Here is a 21,528-nt window from a genome sequence, read left to right on the forward strand (position 1 = left end):
GAAAGCTGTGTCTTTAATCACTAACTGCAGTGGTATAAGCAAGGGGCTAAAGCCAGAAGAAGTGTCAACTCCCTGTTTCATAAGACTGCTCTGGCAGTTTTAATGCCCCCTGAGGTGTGGGAGAAGGTGTTTGCCCTACCTACCCCAATAAGGAGGCCTCAGCAGAGGCACTGAAGAGGACCTGGACCCAAGGCCTCAGATAAAGAGACCTAGGAATGCAGGTCTTTATGAGAACATGACTGGCCAGAGGGCCTGATTCCTTGACTGCAACTCTCTTCAGAGACTGCAGGGTACTGGTGTTCGAGTGCAGCTTTCCCCAGGAGGCCTGCCAGGTAAAGCCTCCGGGATTGCCTGCGGTCAGGCCTGAAAAACCATACACAGGAGCCAGATCCTCACTGGGAGGAAGTGGTCAGAGGTTAGAGCATATTTTGAAGGGAGGTCTTATGGATTGGGTGTAGGTTGGAAGAAAGCAGACAGCACAAGGAAGGTCCTGAAGCAGCTCTGTCTGGTAGCGCTTTCCATGCTGGTGGACGTGTTCTGTGTCTCTGCCACACGATACGGTAGTCGCTAGCCACGTGTTGCCAGCATAACCAAGGAAGTGAGTTTTAAGTTTTATTAAATTTTGAATGGTTTAACATTGAAAATGGCCACACATGACTAGCGGGCACAATATTAGATATCATGGCTCTAAAGTTTTGGGTGTGAGTTCCTGCAAGGACAAAGTTGCCGTCTACTGAAGTGGAGAAGAGTTTGGAAGGAGCAGGTCTGGCAGGAAAGATGAGGAGTTTGGTTAAGGACATGTTATGTTTGCGACGTCCACGAGGTGTCCAAGTGGAGATGTCAAGCCCCAGCTCACGGCTTTAATCTTGGTATCAGAGCTGAGAGCTTGCGGGGAGTGTGCGTGGAAGGGAGGTCCGGGTGGGGGCGGTGGTGTGCGGCTGGACTCTGCTGAACTCCAGTGCTGAGAAGTGGGGCGGATAAGAGGACTCCCAGAGAGGAAGCTGGGAACTCACTGCTGGTGAGGAAGCAGCTATGGGAGAGGAGTCCTGAGGACTGAGGAAATGGGAAGGAAGCCACCAGCTGTGAATGAAGAGCGAGAGTTGTCTGTGGTTTGAAAATGAAAGAGGGTGGGAATTCTTTGTTTTGGGGAGAGGGAGAGGGAGCTGAGCTGGGAAATGTTTGGGCTGTTTGGAAGTTTAGCGTATTCATGGAAGAGGGTGTGACGTGTAGATCCTAAGAAAGAAGCTGTGCCCAGGGCCAGATCATCATCATCTTCACAGCAGTGCCTTGTGGGAGCTTGTAAGGCCTTCATGCCTGTGAGCTCATTTGAGCTCACAGCAGCCCAGTGAAGTGCAGCCTGAAGGCAGAGAATGAGGGGACAGGGAGGGTTAAACACAGGGCATCAGGGTTCTGCGGTAAGCATGTGTCCCTCAGGTTGCCCCTCCTTTGCTCACCCCACCACTGCCAGGGTCCCTTATTATAGGAAGCGTGTCAACGTTCACAACCCCCACACCTCCTGGTGGCAGAGTACATTTGACCTGACATTTGGGTTTTTCAGGTGGCCTGGAATTGGTCTAATTTGTTCTTAGATCAGTGTTTCCTAAACTGGTGTTCTGGGAACTCTCTTCTCCAGGATGTAAATATGTGTCTTGTAGAAAATGTGTTCTATAGTCAAGTAAGTCAAGTATCCTGACTGGAGGTAGGAACCGATATGAACAGATTGATTCTTTCAGAATGCCTAATAAAAACCTGTCACTGAAGTTTCTGTTTTTGATATTTTCCTTCCAGATTGCAGATTTGAAAGCAGCCAGGCAGCTTGCTTCTGAAATCACTTCCAAGGGAGCATCTCTATATGACTTGCTGGGCAAGGAGGTGGAGTTGAGGGTAAGCAGTGTTCAGATAACTCAATTACCTCCTTAGCTAAGCAGATTTCCAAGGTTTCTTTTCCAATTCTGTTTTTCCCTGTTCTTTTGATTTTATTAAACGGTACCTGATTAAATGAGCTACTGTGTGGGAAAGTAATATGCATATGGTGTTTGCTGCTGTTTGTGCTTCTGGTGGGCTCTGGTCTGTTTCTAATACCTTTGACATCTAGTTCAGGAATGGCAAATAATGTGCCTGTTGCTGAAACTTTCCTCCTTGTGCCCGTGGCAGACTTTATTGATCATGATGCTTTCCCCCGGTACACTCAGCCTTGGCATTCTTCCCAACAAAATGCTCTTCTGAGCCTGTGGTTCCCAAATCTTGTTGCCCAGTGGAATCACCTGGGGATCTTTACAAACTACTGATGTCTGGCTTCCATGCTAATGTCATTGGTATGAAATGTGACTTGGGCACTGGGAGTTTTAAGTCTTCTGGGTGGTTCTAACATACAGCAGAGTTTGGGAACCAGTCATTAATTTAGGCAGTCACTACCAATCATTTGAAGTTGATGTTACAGTTGAAACTTACTTGCAGTCCTTACTCTAGACCATGCCAGTCAAGGAGGATGCTCTGTCCACTGTGTTTAAGGAGCTGTTGAAGAGTGGGTTCCTAAAACACACTTGGAGCTCCTATAGAGCTTTTTAAATCACCCGACATCCAGGTCATCCCCCATACCAGTGGATCAAAATGTTTGGGGGTGAGAGCCAGATTTTTAAAGATCTCCAGGTGATTCCAATGAGCAGCAGATTTTGGGACCTACTGGTTGGAGAAGAAATGGAGTACTGTTTAATTCTTACCTGTGAGGATTTATGCCATTTGAAGCATACATGCTCACATCTAATGTTTTTGAATTAAATGCGCTTAGTCCATTCCGTTCCCATCAGGTGTATCATCCATGACTGCTCTCTCACTGCCTTGCCTGTGTTCTGGCATTGCTGCTACAGTGTAATGGCATTTTTCATTTCTGCCCTAGGAACAGACTGGAAGCAGGGGACTTGGTGCTAGCTCACCATCCCTGCTCTTGATATATTGCCACCTGGTGAAGTGTAGTTGGCAGAACAAACCTGACATAATGTCTGACAGCTAATTTAGATAAGCAGTGAGGCAGCTCCCGGCTTTCCATGTTTTCTGTTTATAGTGCAATAGTGCAAATGTTCTACACGTGTTCCTCACAGTCCCAGAGACAGGAGCTGGTCACTTGCTATTTGCCAGCAGAGCCCTGGCTTCATTGTGAGGCTCACCAGGATTCCCCTGGGGGCTCTTTTAGCACTGTCCTGTAATGAATTGATGGAGCAATCAGAGGCCAAACTGTTGCCATGGAAGCCAAGAGACCCTGAATGTAGGACTTCTCAAATTCTGTATACAGTCATGATCTGAGGAAGATCCCCTATCCAATATATGTTTTTCATACACTCAACAAATATTCATTGAGGACCAACACCAACCACAGGCAAGGAAGGCACTGTGCTCTGTGTCCTTGAGTAAGTCACGGTCCCTGCCCTCAATAGTTTTCCACTTGGGGGAGGTAATGTACACTGTGGAATAAAGGAAGCACAAGACAGGATTTGATAAAGTGCTCCAGGAACCCCATAACTGCATCCACAATGAAGTCCCATGTCTCGGAAATTTCCAGTACTGATATGATAGGCACAGATGCCTCCCTTGATGGTTAGTGGTTAGTGCTAGGGGCAGGGCCGAGCTGATTCTTCTCATTAGTTACAGTTGTCAGTGATAGGCAACTTAGAGGGACGTGATCACAAAGAAGATTGTACAGGCTGGCAGGGGGTTCAGACAGCAAGTTGAGCTGCATTTGGTTTGGGGTCACCTGAATGGAATGCAAGTAAAAGAAGCAAATTTGGGAGAAAAGATTCTGGATGGTGAGTTCAGGTTCCCGTGGTGTTAGGGCACAGAGGGCCTGTGGCTGGAGAGGGGGACCTTGAGCACTGGAGAGAGGCCAGGCTGGCCAGAGGATTACAGAAGACACTGGAGGAGGTGATGGTGGGAGTGCTTTTGCATCAGACACCCACACAGTAATGAAGCTTTTGAGAACCAGTCCATAAGCCATATCTAGACAGGGGAATTGGTCTTGCGAATTCGTCTTCTGAAAAAATAATTTCGCTTCATTGTTTCCCATAGGAACTGAGAACAGAAGCAATTGCCAGACCTCTGGAAATAAATGAGACTGAAAAAGTGATGAGAATTGCAATAAAAGATATTTTGGTAAGATTACTTCGCTTTTATTTAATGTTTTTGTGCCTGGGACTGGAAAACAGTTCCTGGCTCTACAGGACAGAACAAGCCAGGCCTCATAACAAAGAAGGGACAGGTTAGTGGGGAGGTGAAAAATTTAGAGCACATTCTAGAATAGTTGGTGACTTACTGTTATTTTTCTCCTCATTACAAATATGAACAGTTTCTCTTGTTGCTAAAATTTTGCCAGTTTTATTAATTTAATAATTCTCTTAAATTCTGCAGTAATTTTAGTAAATACTCTACTTTATGGACTCTTCATACTTGATTTAACCAGTTCCTCACTGCTGGGCGTTTAAATGATTTCCAGGTTTTCTTAACTTTAAACAGCACTGTGTAAATAGAATGATCGTCATCCTTTACTACTTACCCATGATCAGTTGTTATTTGCTTATCTCACCTAAATCATTCATTTGGAAAGCAGAAAGTGGGGGGGACTCAGACTACTTGGGTTTGAATCCCTCTGTGTGATTTTAGGCAAGTTACTTAACTTCTCTGTGCCTCACTTTCCGCATCTATAAAATGGGAGGAATGGCAGTGCCCACCACATAGGGTCCTTGTGAGCATTCATTATGACAGTGCGTGGCACATAGTAGGTATTCAGTCATTATTAGAGATTCATTTTATTCAGTAGACACAGACAGGGGGGCCTTACATAAATTAGGAATAGTTATAAAACAAGAATTTGCTGTGAGTTGTACAAAACTCTAAGATTGGTTTTTATAGTACTCTTATCATAAAACAGTAATACTCCCTGCGCAGCCCAGCACAGAGAGTCAGAGCCTCAGCAGGGTGAGACGTGCAGGGTAGCCGAGATGGGAGATGGTTACATACAGGCAGGTTGATCAAATAAGTAAATATATTAAAGATAATGGAAGCCAGGGTTCTCACTGTTGGAGAATGGAGTTACAGATATGAAAAGGGAGAAAATTAGATTGAACCCTGAAATAGGAGGCGTTGGTTAAATGCATGCGTTTCAATATGTAGATAGATATAGGAATAAATTTTGTTGTGTGTATGTATGTGTAGCATATGTATGTAGTATATTTATGTACATACACATGCACACCCACATACACATTCATACACTCCTTAGCTCTGAGCATACCTAGCACCCAGATCTTGGCTTCTAAATGCCATTCTCCACTAAAATGAAGCAGGGCTCTTCGGGAGGGATGGCTGATTCCAAAGCTGGGACAAGAAAGTACAAGATCTTCTTGTGCCAGAAAGCAAGGAAGTGCTCAAAGAGTGTCAGAAGGACACAGAAGCCAGCTTCCCCTGGCCACACCAGGGACAGGATAAGCATCAAAATGAATGAATTATAGTAATGGATTATAGACCATTGAATGAAATGGGAGATCTTGAGTTCTCACTGATAAATGAATACATTGAAAACTGATGAAGAGCAGGTTTTTCACATAGTTTCAAAGTAGCTCCCTACAAAATACTTATTAATTACAGAGAGGAAAGGAGTAACGTCATAGGAGAAGCCTGACAGACACCCTCTTAATCCAGTAATCAAAGGGATATCACCAGTGATGGAGCAAACCAGAATTATGCCCGCCTGATGGGATGCAGGGTTCAGTGATATCTGTGCTATTCCTGCTAGGGATGTGTAATCTGAAGCTAATCAGACAAAGGCAAATTGAAGGGCATTCTGTGAATTCCCCGGCCCCTACTCTTCAACAGTGAAAAGTTCATGTTCCTGTCATGAACATCCAGGAGTGGTTGAGGAGCCATTCCAGACTGAAGGAGGCTAAGGAGACCTGATGACTGAATACCAGGGGTCACTCCCATCTGCTGTTAAGGACTTCATGGGGCAGTGGGTCTGAGGGTTGGATGGGGGTGGTGCGTCAAGAGTTCATTTCCTGTCTTGATGATTGTGTTGTGGTTATTTAGGAGAAAGGCCTTATTCGCAGGAAATACACATTAAAGTATTTAGAAGTGATGGAGCATCAGGTCAGCAGCTCATTCTCACCTAGGTTAGGAAAAAATGTTTTGTATTACACTTCAGCTGTTTGTAAGTTCCTGATTGTTTCTAAATTAGAAAAAAAACTAATGATAATACTTTTGTGCTTGTCAGTGTTCTGGCTGAATCAGGTTAGCATGGCATGAATGTGCCTTTAGCACTAAGTCAATATTAAAAATGGAACAACCAAATGAGGGCACAGTTCATTTCTTGGTGAACACCTCTTAAGATATCTTTTCGTTGCTGGAAAATATACATGATATTTGATAATTCTAAAAACAAAAACGAAACAACAACATGGATACTTAAAAGGGGTTATGAAATATAGGCCATTTATTTCAGAAAGCTAGAGAAAATTTTTTGTATTTATCACATTTGTCTTTTTTGAGGAACAGACCCTTTTTAAAAATCTTTATTTTTGAGGTCAGATAGATTCACTAGGTTTTAATCTGACTTTGATTCAGAGAAATAGTTGCCATCAACCTGAGTTGTCTGTTCAGAAAGGAGACCCACCTTGTCTTCCTCTGAGAGTGAACTCACATCTCTGCTGGGGTTTTTAAAGTACTTGCAGCAAATCAATAGTTAGTGATATGATTAATCTTCATGAAAGCGTCTTCGAAATGGTTAGTGTACTTAGACAAAAAAAATTAAGCCATAAAGTGTTGATAAAAGTGACTGCTTCCAAATATGCACTGTCTCTGAGAGTCGTGCAGCGTGTCTGGGCTCCTTAGCTGATTTCTTTGTGGACCGCATAGTGTTTCAGAGGCCTGCAGGTAAACAGTCAGTAAACCTTCATGGGCCTACACATGTGTAAAGTCCTGGAGGGGAGGACCCCACCTTGGCAATCTGGAACTTAACAGCAGAGTTGGATAGTCCCAGCCTGGGGGCGCGGGGAGCAGTTCTACACTTGGCTGGTTGTGTTGCAGATGTCATTCCTAGGGCAGCAGATTGCAGCTCTGAGCCACAGGCCTTGACCTGGCCCGCTTCCCAGACAGCACGAGTGAAGACAGTGCATTTACTCAGACTAGCCCTGCCTCAGATGAACTTGCTCTTACGGGAGGATGGGGAGGCCTATGGTTTTCACCAGTGATCTCTCTTCCCCTTCACGCTGCCCCCTTGCCCAGGGGCCTGTGTCACACTGCTGCCCAGGCTCCCTCCCCAAGGCTGGATCACACCGGAGCCACCCAGGGAGCCACTTTCTCATAATGGAGTGGTTTCTCTGTTTAGTTCAGTCTGCGGTTCAGCTGCCTGGGAGGGGGAGAGGAACCTTCTCTCAGTCCCAGCAGGCAGCGCATTAGAGCTGGGACCAGGCGGCGTTTCTTTTTGTTCCCTTCTAAGTAAAGCTAAGATAAAGCTTGTGTGTGCATGTATTCTATAAGTCAGTTATTTGTAGCTGGGGAGTAGCCTGAACTATGTAAATGAAGGCAAACCAACCCTTCAGAGTGACGTGTAACCATCTAAACAAGTGAGGTGGCAGGAGGTTTTGGGTCCCTCTTCGGAAACACCTTCTCATGGAAAAAAAAAGTAGATGATTCTTTCTAGGCCTATGTGATGTTCCTCCTGGAAATAGTTGGTTAAACGAGTGATGGCTTGAGGGAGGGTTTGCTCTGTTTGCTTCCCCTTGATTCTGTTTAGTGAGGTGTTGCTGGGCTTGAGAGGTTGAGAAGTCCTGCTCTTCCAAGAGTCAGGTCGTGGTCCTTATTGGCACATTTGTCTCCTTCATTTCCTGTTAAATGTAGGTGCAGGTTCAGAAGACGAAAGAGCTGCTCAATAATGTGGCCTCTGATGAAGCTAACCTAGAAGCCAAAATTGACAAGAGGAAATTAGAGCTGGAAAGAAATCGGAAGCGACTCCAGACTCTGCAGAGTGTCAGGTAGATATGAACACCTGAAGAGTGAGTAGAACACTGTCTCTGCAAGTTAAAGCAGACTGAGGGAATACATCGTCAGTGATATTAACCTTTCAAGCAGTGGGAAAAGCCCGGCATAAAGATGTCTCTGCTGCAGAATGTACGTGTGTTTTTAACAGGCACACTGCTAAACTCATTCTCTTTACTGCTTTCAATATGCCTGGAAAACTGCTTAGTTCTTGAACCGCCCTTCTAGCTTTTATAGCTTCTGGGAACGCAAGGCAAAGTAAGTAAATCCAGATGGCGAAAGTTATACAAGGCCTGGCTCCTCAGATCTGTGTCTTGCCATAAATTAGGTGGAAACAGAAACATACTCCCATTTCTAGGTTTGAGTAGATTTTAGAGTTTTATAATTCCTCACTGGTAATTCATCCTTCTGACTTTCCCTTTCAAGTGTGTGCCTCACATTTTCTTGGAGCCCCCACTTCCCCCACCGCACCTCTTTCTTGCGCCCTCCCTTTTTCTCTCACTTTGTACCCTCCTTTCTTTGCTTTGTTTCTGTGTTGCCCTTCCTCCCTTTTCATTCTCCCTTTATTTTTCTCTCTTTACTCCTTCCTTTCTCCAGCTGCTGTATTCGCTCTGAATGTGTCTTGCTTTTTCAGGACACTGGTGCCTGGCCCACACTCTGGCTCCTGTCCTGATATCTGCGGGAAGGCAGCATCTGGGGGCAGCAGACAGTAACCAAGGGAGCATCAAGGCTTCCTCCTTGCCAAGGGCAAGCCCACGCCCCTTCTGCCTCTGGATCAGGGCCACCAGATAGATTTATCTCATTAAAAACTTCTGCCTTTCAAGCATAAATTCATTTTTGTTAAGCCTCAGATCTTTTGTTTTTTTTATTTAATTTTTTTTATACAGCAGGTTCTTATTAGTCATCAGTTTTATACACATCAGCGTATACATGTCAATCCCAATCGCCCAATTCATCACACCACCATCCCCACAACCCCCCTGTGGCTTTCCCTCCTTGGTGTCCATACGTTTGTCCTCTACATCTGTGTCTCAGCTTCTGCCCTACAAACCGGTTCATCTGTACCATTTTTCTAGATTCCACATACATGCGTTAATATACGATATTTCTTTTTCTCTTTCTGACTTACTTCACTCTGTATGACAGTGTCTAGATCCATCCACGTCTCAACAAATGACTCAATTTCGTTCCTTTTTATGGCTGAATTCCATTGTATATATGTACCACAACTTCTTTATCCATTCGTCTGTCGATGGGCATTTAGGTTGCTTCCATGACCTGGCTATTGTAAGTAGTGCTGCAATGAACATTGGGGTGCATGTGTCTTTTTGAATTATGGTTTCTCTGGGTATATGCCCAGTAGTGGGAATGCTGGATCATATGGTAATTCTATTTTTCGTTTTTTAAGGAACCTCCATACTGTTCTCCATAGTGGCTGTATCAACTTACATTCCCACCAACAGTGCAAGAGGGTTCCCTTTTCTCCACACCCTCTCCAGCATTTGTTTGTATATTTTCTGCTGATGCCCATTCTAACTGGTGTGAGGTGATAACTCACTGTAGTTTTGATTTGCATTTCTCTAATAATTAGTGATGTTGAGCAGCTTTTCATGTGCTTCTTGGCCATCTGTATATCTTCTTTGGAGAAATGTCTATTTAGGTCTTCTGCCCATTTTTGGATTGGGTTATTTGTTTCTTTAATATTGAGCTGCATGAGCTGTTTATATATTTTGGAGATTAATCCTTTGTCCATTGATTCGTTTACAAATATTTTCTCCCATTCTGAGGGTTGTCTTTTCGTCTTGTTTATGGTTTCCTTTGCTGTGCAAAAGCTTTTACGTTTCATTAGGTCCCATTTGTTTATTTTTGGTTTTATTTCCATTACTCTAGGAGGTGGATCAAAAAAGATCTTGCTGTGATTTATGTCAAAGAGTGTTCTTCCTATGTTTTCCTCTAAGAGTTTTATAGTCTCCGGTCGTACATTTAGGTCTCTAATCCTTTTTGAGTGTATTTTTGTGTATGGTGTTAGGGAGTGTTCTAATTTCATTCTTTTACATGTAGCTGTCCAGTTTTCCCAGCACCACTTATTGAAGAAACTGTCTTTTCTCCATTGTATTTCCTTGCCTCCTTTGTCATAGATTAGTTGACCATAGGTGCGTGGGTTTACCTCTGGGCTTTCTGTCCTGTTCCATTGATCTATATTTCTGTTCTTGTGCCAGTACCATATTGTCTTGATTACTGTAGCTTTGTAGTATAGTCTGAAGTCAGGGAGTCTGATTCCTCCAGCTCTGTTTTTTTCCCTCAAGACTGCTTTGGCTATTCGGGGTCTTTTGTGTCTCCATACAAATTTTAAGATTTTTTTGTTCTAGTTCTGTAAAAAATGCCATTGGTAATTTGATAGGGATCACATTGAATCTGTAGATTGCTTTGGGTAGTATAGTCATTTTCACAATATTGATTCTTCCAATCCAAGAACATGGTATATCTCTCCATCTGTTGGTATCATCTTTAATTTCTTTCATCAGTGTCTTACAGTTTTCTGCATACAGGTCTTTTGTCTCCCTAGGTAGGTTTATTCCTAGGTATTTTATTCTTTTTGTTGCAGGGGTAAATGGGAGTGTTTTCTTAATTTCTCTTTCAGATTTTTCATCATTAGGGTATAGGAATGCAAGAGATTTCTGTGCATTAATTTTGTATCCTGCAACTTTACCAAATTCATTGATTAGCTCTAGTAGTTTTCTGGTGGCATCTTTAGGATTCTCTATCTATAGTATAGTATCATGTCATCTGCAAACAGTGACAGTTTTACTTCCTCTTTTCCAATTTGTATTCCTTTTATTTCTTTTTCTTCTCTGATTGCCTTGGCTAGGACTTCCAAAACTGTGTTGAATAATAGTGGTGAGAGTGGACATCCTTGTCTTGTTCCTGATCTTAGAGGAAATGCTTTCAGTTTTTCACCATTGAGAATGATGTTTGCTGTGGGTTTGTCGTATATGGCCTTTATTATGTTGAGGTAGGTTCCCTCTATGCCCACTTTCTTGGGAGTTTTTATCATAAATGGGTGTTGAATTTTGTCAAAAGCTTTTTCCGCATCTATTGAGATGATCATATGGTTTTTCTTCTTCAGTTTGTTAATATGGTGTATCACATTGATTGATTTGCGTATATTGAAGAATCCTTGCATCCCTGGGATAAATCCCACTTGACCACGGTGTATGATCCTTTTAATGTGTTGTTGGATTCTGTTTGCTAGTATTTTGTTGAGGATTTTTGCGTCTATATTCATGAGTGATATTGGTCTGTAATTTTCTTTTTTTGTAGTATCTTTGTCTGGTTTTGGTATCAGGGTGATGGTGGCCTCATAGAATGAGTTTGGGAGTGTTCCTTCCTCTGCAATTTTTTGGAAGAGTTTGAGAAGGATGTGTGTTAGCTCTTCTCTAAATGTTTGATAGAATTCACCTGTGAAGCCATCTGGTCCTGGACTTTTTGTTTGTTGGAAGATTTTTAATCACAGTTTCAATTTCATTACTTGTGATTGGTCTGTTCATATTTTCTATTTCTTCCTGGTTCAGTCTTGGAAGGTTATACCTTTCTAAGAATTTGTCCATTTCTTCCAGGTTGTCCATTTTATTGGCGTAGAGTTGCTTGTAGTAGTCTCTTAGGATGCTTTGTATTTCTGCGGTGTCTGTTGTAACTTCTCCTTTTTCATATCTAATTTTATTGATTTGAGACCTCTCCCTCTTTTTCTTGATGAGTCTGGCTAATGGTTTATCAATTTTGTTTATCCTCTCAAAGAACCAGCTTTTAGTTTTATTGATCTTTGCTATTTTCTTTGTTTCTATTTCATTTATTTCTGCTCTGATCTTCATGATTTCTTTCCTTCTGTTAACTTTGGGTTTTGTTTGTTCTTCTTTCTCTAGTTCCTTTAGGTGTAAGGTTAGATTGTTTATTTGAGATGTTTGCTGTTTCTTGAGGTAAGCTTGTATAGCTATAAACTTCCCTCTTAGAACTGCTTATGCTGCATCCCATAGGTTTTGGATTGTCGTGTTTTCATTGTCCTTTGTCTCTAGGTATTTTTTAATTTCCTCTTTGATTTCTTCAGTGATCTCTTCGTTATTTAGTAACGTATTGTTTAGCCTCCATGTGTTTGTGTTTTTTACATTTTTTTCCCTGTAATTGATTTCTAATCTCATAGTGCTGTGGTCAGAAAAGATGCTTGATATGATTTCAGTTTTCTTAAATTTACTGAGGCTTGATCTGTGACCCAAGATGTGATCTATCCTGGAGAATGTTCCGTGCGCACTTGAGAAGAAAGTGTAATCTGCTGTTTTTGGATGGAATGTCCTATAAATATCAGTTAAATCTATTTGGTCTATTGTGTCATTTAAATCTTCTGTTTCCTTATTTATTTTCTGTTTGGATGATCTGTCCATTGGTGTAAGTGAGGTGTTAAAGTCCCCCACTATTACTGTGTTACTGTCGATTTCCTCTTTTATAGCTGTTAGCAGTTGCCTTATATATTGAGGTGCTCCTATGTTAGGTGCATATATATTTACAATTGTTATATCTTCTTCTTGGATTGATCCCTTGATCATTATGTAGTGTCCTTCCTTGTCTCTTGTGACATTCTTTATTTTAAAGTCTATTTTATCTGATATGAGTATTGCTTCTCCAGCTTTCTTTTGATTTCCATTTGCATGGACTATCTTTTTCCCTCCCCTCACTTTCATCTGTATGTATCGCTAGGTCTGAAGTGGGTCTCTTGTAGACAGCATATATATGGGTCTTGTTTTTGTATCCATTCAGCGAGCCTGTGTCTTTTGGTTGGAGCATTTAATCCATTCACGTTTAAGGTAATTATCGATATGTATGTTCCTATGACCATTTTCTTAATTGCTTTGGGTTTGTTTTTGTAGGTCCTTTTCTTCTCTTGTGTTTCCCACTTAGAGAAGTTCCTTTAGCATTTGTTGTAGAGCTGGTTTGGTGGTGCTGAATTCTCTTAGCTTTTGCTTGTCTGTAAAGCTTTTGATTTCTCCATCGAATCTGAATGAGATCCTTGCCGGGTAGAGTAATCTTGGTTGTAGGTTCTTCCCTTTCATCACTTTAAGTATATCATGCCAGTCCCTTCTGGCTTGTAGAGTTTCTGCTGAGAAATCAGCTGTTAACCTTATGGGAGTTCCCTTGTATGTTATTTGTCGTTTTTCCCTTGCTGCTTTCAATAATTTTTCTTTGTCTTTAATTTTTGCCAATTTGATTACTGCGTGTCTCAGCGTGTTTCTCCTTAGGTTTATCCTGTATGGGACTCGCTGCGCTTCCTGGACTTGGGTGGCTATTTCCTTTCCCATGTTAGGGAAGTTTTCGACTATAATCTCTTCAAATATTTTCTCTGGTCCTTTCTCTCTCTCTTCTCCTTCTGGGACCCCTATAATGCGAATGTTGTTGCGTTTAATGTTGTCCGAGAGGTCTCTTAGGCTGTCTTCATTTCTTTTCATTCTTTTTTCTTTGTTCTGTTCCACAGCAGTGAATTCCAACATTCTGTGTTCCAGGTCACTTATCCGTTCTTCTACCTCAGTTATTCTGCTATTGATTCCTTCTAGTTTAGTTTTCACTTCAGTTATTGTATTGTTCATCTCTGTTTGTTTGTTCTTTAATTCTTCTAGGTCTTTTTTAAACATTTCTTGCACCTTCTCGATCTTTGCCTCCATTCTTTTTCCAAGGTCCTGGATCATCTTCACTACCATTATTCTGAATTCTTTTTCTGGAAGGTTGTCTATCTCCACTTCATTTAGTTGTTGTTCTTGGGTTTTATCTTGTTCCTTCATCTGGTACATAGCCCTCTGCCTTTTCATCTTGTCTGTCTTTCTGTGAATATGGTTTTTGTTCCACAAGCCTCAGGTATTTTTAATAGAAGAATTTCTGTGTTTTCCTCTAGTCCAAAAGATTATAAATTATTTTCTAGTTTGTCTGTTTATGTTTTTATTTTTAAAATTGTTTTGGCTGTGCCGTGTGGCATGCGGGATCTTAGTTCCCCGAACAGGGATCAAACCCGTGCCCCCTGCATTGGGAGCTCGGAGTCTTAACCACTGGACTGCCAAGGAAGTCCCTATCTGTTTATATTTTTAAAAGAACAAAGTTTTCCCTTTAAGCTCAAAAATAAGAGAAAAAAATTCAGCAAACCAGTTGAAACAGGTTTTTATGCTATGGTTTTATTTTTAAGTTTTATATTGTTTTAAAACTTAGCTTTAATTTGTAGCAACCTATATTTCTCTTTTTAGGGGACTGATTAAATTTTGGAACATTCAGACAGAATATTATGCCCAACTAAGATAATGCATATATTTAATTTATTGATTTTTAGAGATGTGTATAATGTATGATTATTCTTTAACTCTGTATTGTAATATGTGCCATATTGAGTGAGGAAAAAAGACCTCAGAGCTTCATTTAAGATAATATACTTAATGTTTGTTAAAAAGAAATGCATTTCTGTGTGTATCTATGCATAGAAAAGTCTGGAAGGATGTATGTCAAATATTAAGTGCTAATACCTAGTGATGGGATTATGAGTAATTTTAATTTTATTCTTAATACTTTCAGGATTATTTCTAGTTTTTACAAAGAGCATGTCTTAATTTTTGATTGAAAGTATGTTCATTTTGTGGGGAGGGAAGAGAAAAGGGGAAATTAGCTTTAGTTACAAGAATGAAGAACCTTCTCTAATTAAAGGCTTTCCAAAGAAAACCAGGACGGAATCTGGAGCTCTGAATACCAATTTCAAACTACTATATATTTGTATATTGATTAATCTTTCAGTTTTTATTTCATTTTGTTTTCCTAGGCCAGCCTTTATGGATGAATATGAGAAGACTGAGGACGAATTGCAAAAGCAGTATGACATTTATCTAGAGAAATTTCGAAATCTGGCTTATCTGGAACAGCAACTTGAGGATCATCACAGGATGGAGCAAGAGAGGTTTGAGGTGAGTGCTTAGTCCTTCTGTATGACCATTCGTTCTGGTGTGTTACTTTGTACTTGTTGACATGCCAGTTTGTAAATATCACTGTGAAAAGAATATCAGGTGAATGTGTTTTCTCCCTGATCAGACTAAGGATTGCTCATGTGATTCTTCTGTTTTTCTGGTTGTGTAGCCTGGGCTCCAAGGTTGTCAGATCTTTGGTAGTAGGTTGTCACCAGAGTTTGGTCAGTTAGGACTACAGACAGGGCTGGGACATGACCTGTGCAGTTGGATACAGCTGCAAGCTTAGAAGGGCCTGGGCTTGCTTTAATCCTCTGCTGTCACCGTCTTGAAATTCTTAGTAATTTTTAACTGCATTTTATTTTGCACTGAGTCCCACAAATTATGTAACATGTCTTGGGTACAGATCTTGCTTGGTTGGTCAGTTCACTTAAAGATTTTCAAGCCCTGGTTTATTGAATCACCCAGAGTAGCTTTTCAGAAACTGCTTTATGAAGAAGAATTGTAGCTTATTGATTATTGTGGGAAATATGTATGACCTAGAAACTGACCGGCTGTCTTTCAGGTTCCTTTCATCCCAATGTGTAAGGCCGTTTAGGAAAGAGTATTTCAAATCCCAGCGTCAGTTGATAAATATGGACTCGGAGCAAAGGAACTTGGACGAAGTTGCTATCATTTTGAATTGCCCTTATCCCTTAGGGATATTTCTGCTTAACCCTAAAATAGGCATTTGGAATCTATGTTCACGGTGAAACTGGTCTCCAGTCTCCCTTTCTCATGCTGTCCTTGACAGCTTTTGGTATAAAGGTTATCCTAGCCTTATTACAAACCTGGACATTTGAATTAGGTGACGCTACTTTGTTGCCAAGAGGGCTGGCTGTAACTGACATCTTCATCTGGATGTGTTTATCTGGAAGAGGAACCCGTTGCCACTCTTGCTGTAAGGCAGAGGCAGGCCATGGAGGAATGGAGGGTCCAGGACAGGCACGTTTTGAGGGCAATGAAAAGACCCTGGAGTTCTGGACATTTTAAACATTGGGTGTCTGGGAAAGAGCAGTAAAGAGACAGTGAAAATAAGCTGATCATTTTGTACTATTGTCTGGGCCACCCCTGGGCTCAGAGAACGTACCAAAGAACGTGCCTCAGGATGCGAGTGGGTGGCCCAGGTTACTTCTGAGGGGCGCCTTCCTGCCCACCCTCCCTTCAGCAAGTACCTACCCTCTTTTTCTTCTGTGCTCACAGCTACTCCCCATGCTTCTAACACCTGGTCCCTCAAAATATCTCATGCATGAAACAGTGCTTCCTTTTTAACATTTAGAACAACAGCACATTTTTAAAAGCCAATTTCCTCTCCCATTCTCTCTTTTTCTAACTTTTTTTTTTTCGGCCACACCGCACGGCATGCGGGATCTTAGTTCCTTAATCAGGGATGGAACCCGCACTCTCTGCAGTGGAAGTGCAGAGTCTTAATCACTGAACCACCACAAGGAAGTCCCTCCCATTGTCTTTTTTGACAATAATCAGGGCCACATTTTATTAGCCACAAGTATTAGCTTTTTTTTATACCCTAGGAATTAAAACTAGTATTTCTTTCTTTCTTTTCCTATCTGATTACTCCTACCATTTAGCCCTTTTCAGGGTTAGAATTGTGCAGGGCAGAAAAATGATAAAATTCGTGCTTTATTTTAAGAGCAAGAGGCCCCATAGTTGATGCATCTGTTCTTGTGTCCACATCCCACACAGGCACACGTGACGGGCATCTTGTTGTGTTGTCAGTTTTCTTCAGAGGCAGTGAGGTGTAGTGGGAGGAGCCTGGCTTTGGGGGCCAGTGAGGCCCATTTTGGGCCAGTGGTGTCACCTCTGGGAGCCCCCCTTTTCATCAGGCTGCCAGAGTGATGACGGAGAAGGGGCGTTGAGTTTCCCATGCAGCGTTAGTTCTCTTCCCCTTCCTGTAGTTTAGTCTTTTTTGCTTCTATATCACAAATTTAGCAGTACTTACATGGTAAAGAATAATAAAACAGTCCAGAAAGTGTCATTTCTTCTGGATCTTGTTTTTCCTGCTCCATAGGAAGCTGAAAACACTCTCCGTCTGATGCAGAACAAGCTAAAGGAGGAAGAAAAGCGACTGATCAAGAGCAGAAGTAAGCCCACACTTTTTAAAAATTTTATTTATTTATTTATTTATGGCTGTGTTGGGTCTTCGTTTCTGTGTGAGGGCTTTCTCTAGTTGCGGCAAGCGGGGGCCACTCTTCATCGCGGTGCGCAGGCCTCTCACCATCGCGGCCTCTCCCGTTGCGGAGCACAGGCTCCAGACGCGCAGGCTCAGCAACTGTGGCTCACGGGCCCAGTCGCTCCGCGGCATGTGGGATCCTCCCAGACCAGGGCTCGAACCCGTGTCCCCTCCATTGGCAGGCAGATTCTCAACCACTGTGCCACCAGGGAAGCCCAGCCCACACTTTTTAAATGGACGTGCTTACTCTGGACTAGTTTTCAGCCTCGGAAAACTTACACACGTATTTTATTTATTTTCAAAAGGCAATTTTCTCACAACTTTTATATCAGGTACCATTTTAATTCACTCAGGAGCTCAAGAGAATGTTTTAAATTACATAGCATTTAAAGTACATTTGGTTTTCGTGCCAACTGAGATACTGTTTTCCCCTGTTTAACTGATACAGTTAGTTTGAGTTGCATATAATTATACAAGAAAATTTGCTCTTAGAGGTCTTGTAGGGTTCCTTATTTTAGGGCAAACTGAGGGAAAGCAAGTATTGTGACGCAGTGCAAGTGTACTTACTTGAAGGTAGTCCCCCCACTTCACACACACCTGTCATATGTCCCCCAGTAATCCAAAGTCATTCATCTAGGCTCTCACCTGTAGAGAAATGGGGGTTACCTACTTGTGAGACCTAGATTCTGGGAAGAAATGTTCCCCATAAATGGGTAGCACACTTCATCCATGAACTTCACCAAGGTGTCAAGTCAGCCTTGGGAGCAGTAGCAGCACGTGATCTTCACGCGGAATTGATGGCTTTGTCTCACAGAGTTACTTCTCTTGCATGTTTCTCTTTTCTTGTGATGGTTTATTCTCTCATGCTTGCGGGAAGTGTACCTGGGACAGCAGGTGTGTGCTCTCTCTGTCTTTTCCCTTTGTATCTCTCTCCTGTCATACTTGTTCTATGCCTCTCTGTCCTGAATGTCAGGAAACTCTGGAAGAAGAGTAGGGACTGCTGTGAAATTCTCTAGGGGCAAGTTTAGAAAATTCCAAGGGCCTCTCTAGCGAAAGCAGCCCCTCACCTTTATGGTTCCAGGTCGGCCAGGAGTGCCTGAAGCAGCCCTAAGTGATAAGCCTGCATGGAGTTTATCCCCTTCCGAGAGGCCCAGCACAGGTAAGAGCCCGGTTGGTTGGCTGCATCCTGCTCTGCCCTGGACCAGCACATTAAGACCTTTCTCAGTGATCTTGCTTTATTCTTCTGAACTCAGACTTTAATTTTGTGATCCATAGGTTTGGGATCTCATGAAGGACAGAGATTCTCATGAGTATGTGTGATTTAGTTTTTTTGGAAAAATAAGTTCCAGTTTAAACCCACTTAATGAAGGAAAGCGCTTAATTTAGTAATTTTTGAGCAAAGAAGTTAGGAAAATATTTACAAAGGACCATTCTCAGTTCTATTCATCCTAAGCTTCTTAAGATGCCCTGTCTTTCTTTGCTTTTCTGCACATGTGGGAACATTGACCAGAGTACTGGGATATAAAGGAGGAGAGATATAAAGGAAGACCTTCTGAACTTTTCTCCATCTGTGAAAGACTCCTCTGAACAGAAAAATCTAATAGTACATAGATGTGAATCGGGACAAGAATTAGCAAAATCCAAAAGCTGGAAGAGAGCATCTTGTTCAGGCCACTCTGCAGGCAGCTGATTCAACCCAGCAAAGCATTATTGAGTATCTTTTCTGGGTGCTAAGGACATACCAGTGGACAGCAGACAGGGATCCTTGCCTTAAACGATTTGATGTGCTAACGACATGCTGGGGGACAAACAATAAGCAAGCTGTTTGTGGAAGGTGAAAAATGCCATGGGGGAAAACATGGAGCAGGTAAGGGGCATAGGGAAGGTGTAATAGAATTGCAGTTTTAAAGAGGAGTCAGGGTAGACCTCACCAGGAGATGCTGTTTAAGCAAAGGCTAAATCAGTAGAGCTGGGGAGAAGGGAGCTATCAGATGGGGAAAGTCCCAGCCTTTCTGTGAGAAACTCATTGAGTTTCGCTGAGTGAGGAAAAGTATGAACATGTGGGGCTGGAGCTGAGGCAGATGAGATGAGCTGGAAGGTGGGCCGTGTGCTTGAGGGGCTCACATTTGATGGAGACTGTCTTCTCTGTTAAGCAGGAGGTAAAGTCATCTCAGATTTAGCTTTGGGATTTGGAGTAAGAGGTTTGAGGAAGAGAAAGTTTGAGTAATTAGAGATGGGAGAGTGCCATAGGCCCCAGAGATTAAAAAGGCAAAGTGCTCTGTTCGGATGCCCTGTAGTAAAAGTCAAGGGCGACTCTTCATCTTCCCACCATCCTTTTAAACCTTGTTGCTGGTGGTAAATTTATAACTGTATCCTCGGTAGGATTCAAGTACTGTAGCATTAGGAACTTAAAGAATCCTCTGAATTTATAAAATGACCCAGGAATTTCTAAAAAGCAACTGAGTAACCTTGCTGTGGTTCCGTTTTTGTGGTGTAGTGGAGAGCAGATGTTTATGCATGTCACACACATTTACCACGTGCCTACTGTGTGTCAGGTGTTGTTCCAGTGCACAGTGATGGAAAAGGCGCTCAGGGAGCTCCACATCTAGAACTGCACCATCGGTACCTGGCCATGAGCTGGTGTTCTTGGAGCACTTGAAACGTGGCTAGTCCGAATCGAGATATGCTGTTTGTGGAGAATATACACCAGATTTTGAAGACTTACTATAAAAGTAGAGTAAAATTATTCATTAATACTTTTTTAAATTGGTTACTTTTTTTTAAAATTTAATTTTATTTTTATACAGCAGGTTCTTATTATCCATTTTATACATATGAGTTTACATATGTCAATCCCAGTATCCCAGTTCATCACACCACCACCCCTCCCACCCGCCACATTCCCCCCTTGGTGTCCATACGTTTGTTTTTTACATCTGTGTGTCAGTTTCTGCCCTGCAAACTGGTTCATCTGCACCACTTTTCTAGGTTCCACATATATTCACTCTGTATGACAGTCTCTAGATCCATCCACGTCTCTACAAATGACTCAATTTCGTTCCTTTTTATGGCTGAGTAACATTCCATTGTATATATGTATCACATCTTCTTTAACCATTCGTCTGTCGATGGGCACTTAGGTTGCTTCCATGTTCTGGCTATTGTAAATAGTGCTGCAATGAACATTGGGGTGCATGTGTCCTTTTGAATTATGGTTTTCTCTGGGTATATTCCCAGTAGTGGGATTGCTGGGTCATATGGTAATTCTATTTTTCGTTTTTTAAGGAACCTCCATACTGTTCTCCATAGTGGCTGTATCAACTTACATTCCCACCAACAGTGCAAGAGGGTTCCCTTTTCTCCACACCCTCTCCAACATTTGTTGTTTGTAGATTTTCTGATGATACCCAATCTAACTGGTGTGAGGTGATACCTCATTGTAGTTTTGATTTGCATTTCTCTAATAATTAGTGATGTTGAGCAGCTTTTCATGTGCTTCTTGGCCATCTGTATGTCTTCTTTGGAGAAGTGTCTATTTAGGTCTCCTGCCCATTTTTGGATTGGGTTGTTTGTTTTTTTAATACTGAGCTGCATGAACTGTTTATATATTTTGGAGATTAATCCTATGTCCGTTGATTCGTTTGCAAATATTTTCTCCCATTCTGAGGGTTGTCTTTTCATCTTGTTTGTGGTTTCCTTTCCTGTGCAAAAGCTTTTAAGTTCCATTAGGTCCCATTTGTTTATTTTTGGTTTTATTTCCATTACTCTAGGAGGTGGATCAAAAAAGATCTTGCTGTGATTTATGTCAAAGAACGTTCTTCCTATGTTTTCCTCTAAGAGTTTTATAGTCTCCGGTCATACATTTAGGTCTCTAATCCTTTTTGAGTGTATTTTTGTGTATGGTGTTAGGGAGTGTTCTAATTTCATTCTTTTACATGTAGCTGTCCAGTTTTCCCAGCACCACTTATTGAAGAAACTGTCTTTTCTCCATTGTATTTCCTTGCCTCCTTTGTCATAGATTAGTTGACCATAGGTGCGTGGGTTTACCTCTGGGCTTTCTGTCTTGTTCCATTGATCTATATTTCTGTTCTTGTGCCAGTACCATATTGTCTTGATTACTGTAGCTTTATAGTATAGTCTGAAGTCAGGGAGTCTGATTCCTCCAGCTCTGTTTTTTTCCCTCAAGACTGCTTTGGCTATTCGGGGTCTTTTGTGTCTCCATACAAATTTTAAGATTTTTTTGTTCTAGTTCTGTAAAAAATGCCATTGGTAATTTGATAGGGATCACATTGAATCTGTAGA

The 21,528-nt window shown here is 41.8% G+C and overlaps 1 protein-coding gene across 10 annotated transcripts in view; it reads left to right on the top strand.

Annotated features, from left to right (window-relative positions):
* The window catches only part of CLUAP1 (clusterin associated protein 1), a 56,566-nt gene that overhangs the window by 21,583 nt on the left and 13,455 nt on the right, over window positions 1–21,528 (top strand). For 7 of the 10 annotated variants that reach the window (XM_068525036.1, XM_068525038.1, XM_068525035.1 and 4 more), the window contains 6 exons: window positions 1,789–1,884; window positions 4,060–4,143; window positions 7,882–8,015; window positions 14,858–14,999; window positions 17,065–17,137; window positions 18,308–18,385. In XM_068525036.1, coding sequence (XP_068381137.1) covers window positions 1,789–1,884; window positions 4,060–4,143; window positions 7,882–8,015; window positions 14,858–14,999; window positions 17,065–17,137; window positions 18,308–18,385 — 607 coding nt within the window. The remainder of the gene's footprint in view (window positions 1–1,788; window positions 1,885–4,059; window positions 4,144–7,881; window positions 8,016–14,857; window positions 15,000–17,064; window positions 17,138–18,307; window positions 18,386–21,528) is intronic. The other 3 variants (XM_068525041.1, XM_068525042.1, XM_068525040.1) reach the window with 1 other exon arrangement.

The sequence above is a fragment of the Eschrichtius robustus genome, chromosome 16, assembly GCF_028021215.1.
Source record: "Eschrichtius robustus isolate mEscRob2 chromosome 16, mEscRob2.pri, whole genome shotgun sequence".
Taxonomy (NCBI): Eukaryota; Metazoa; Chordata; class Mammalia; order Artiodactyla; family Eschrichtiidae; genus Eschrichtius; species Eschrichtius robustus.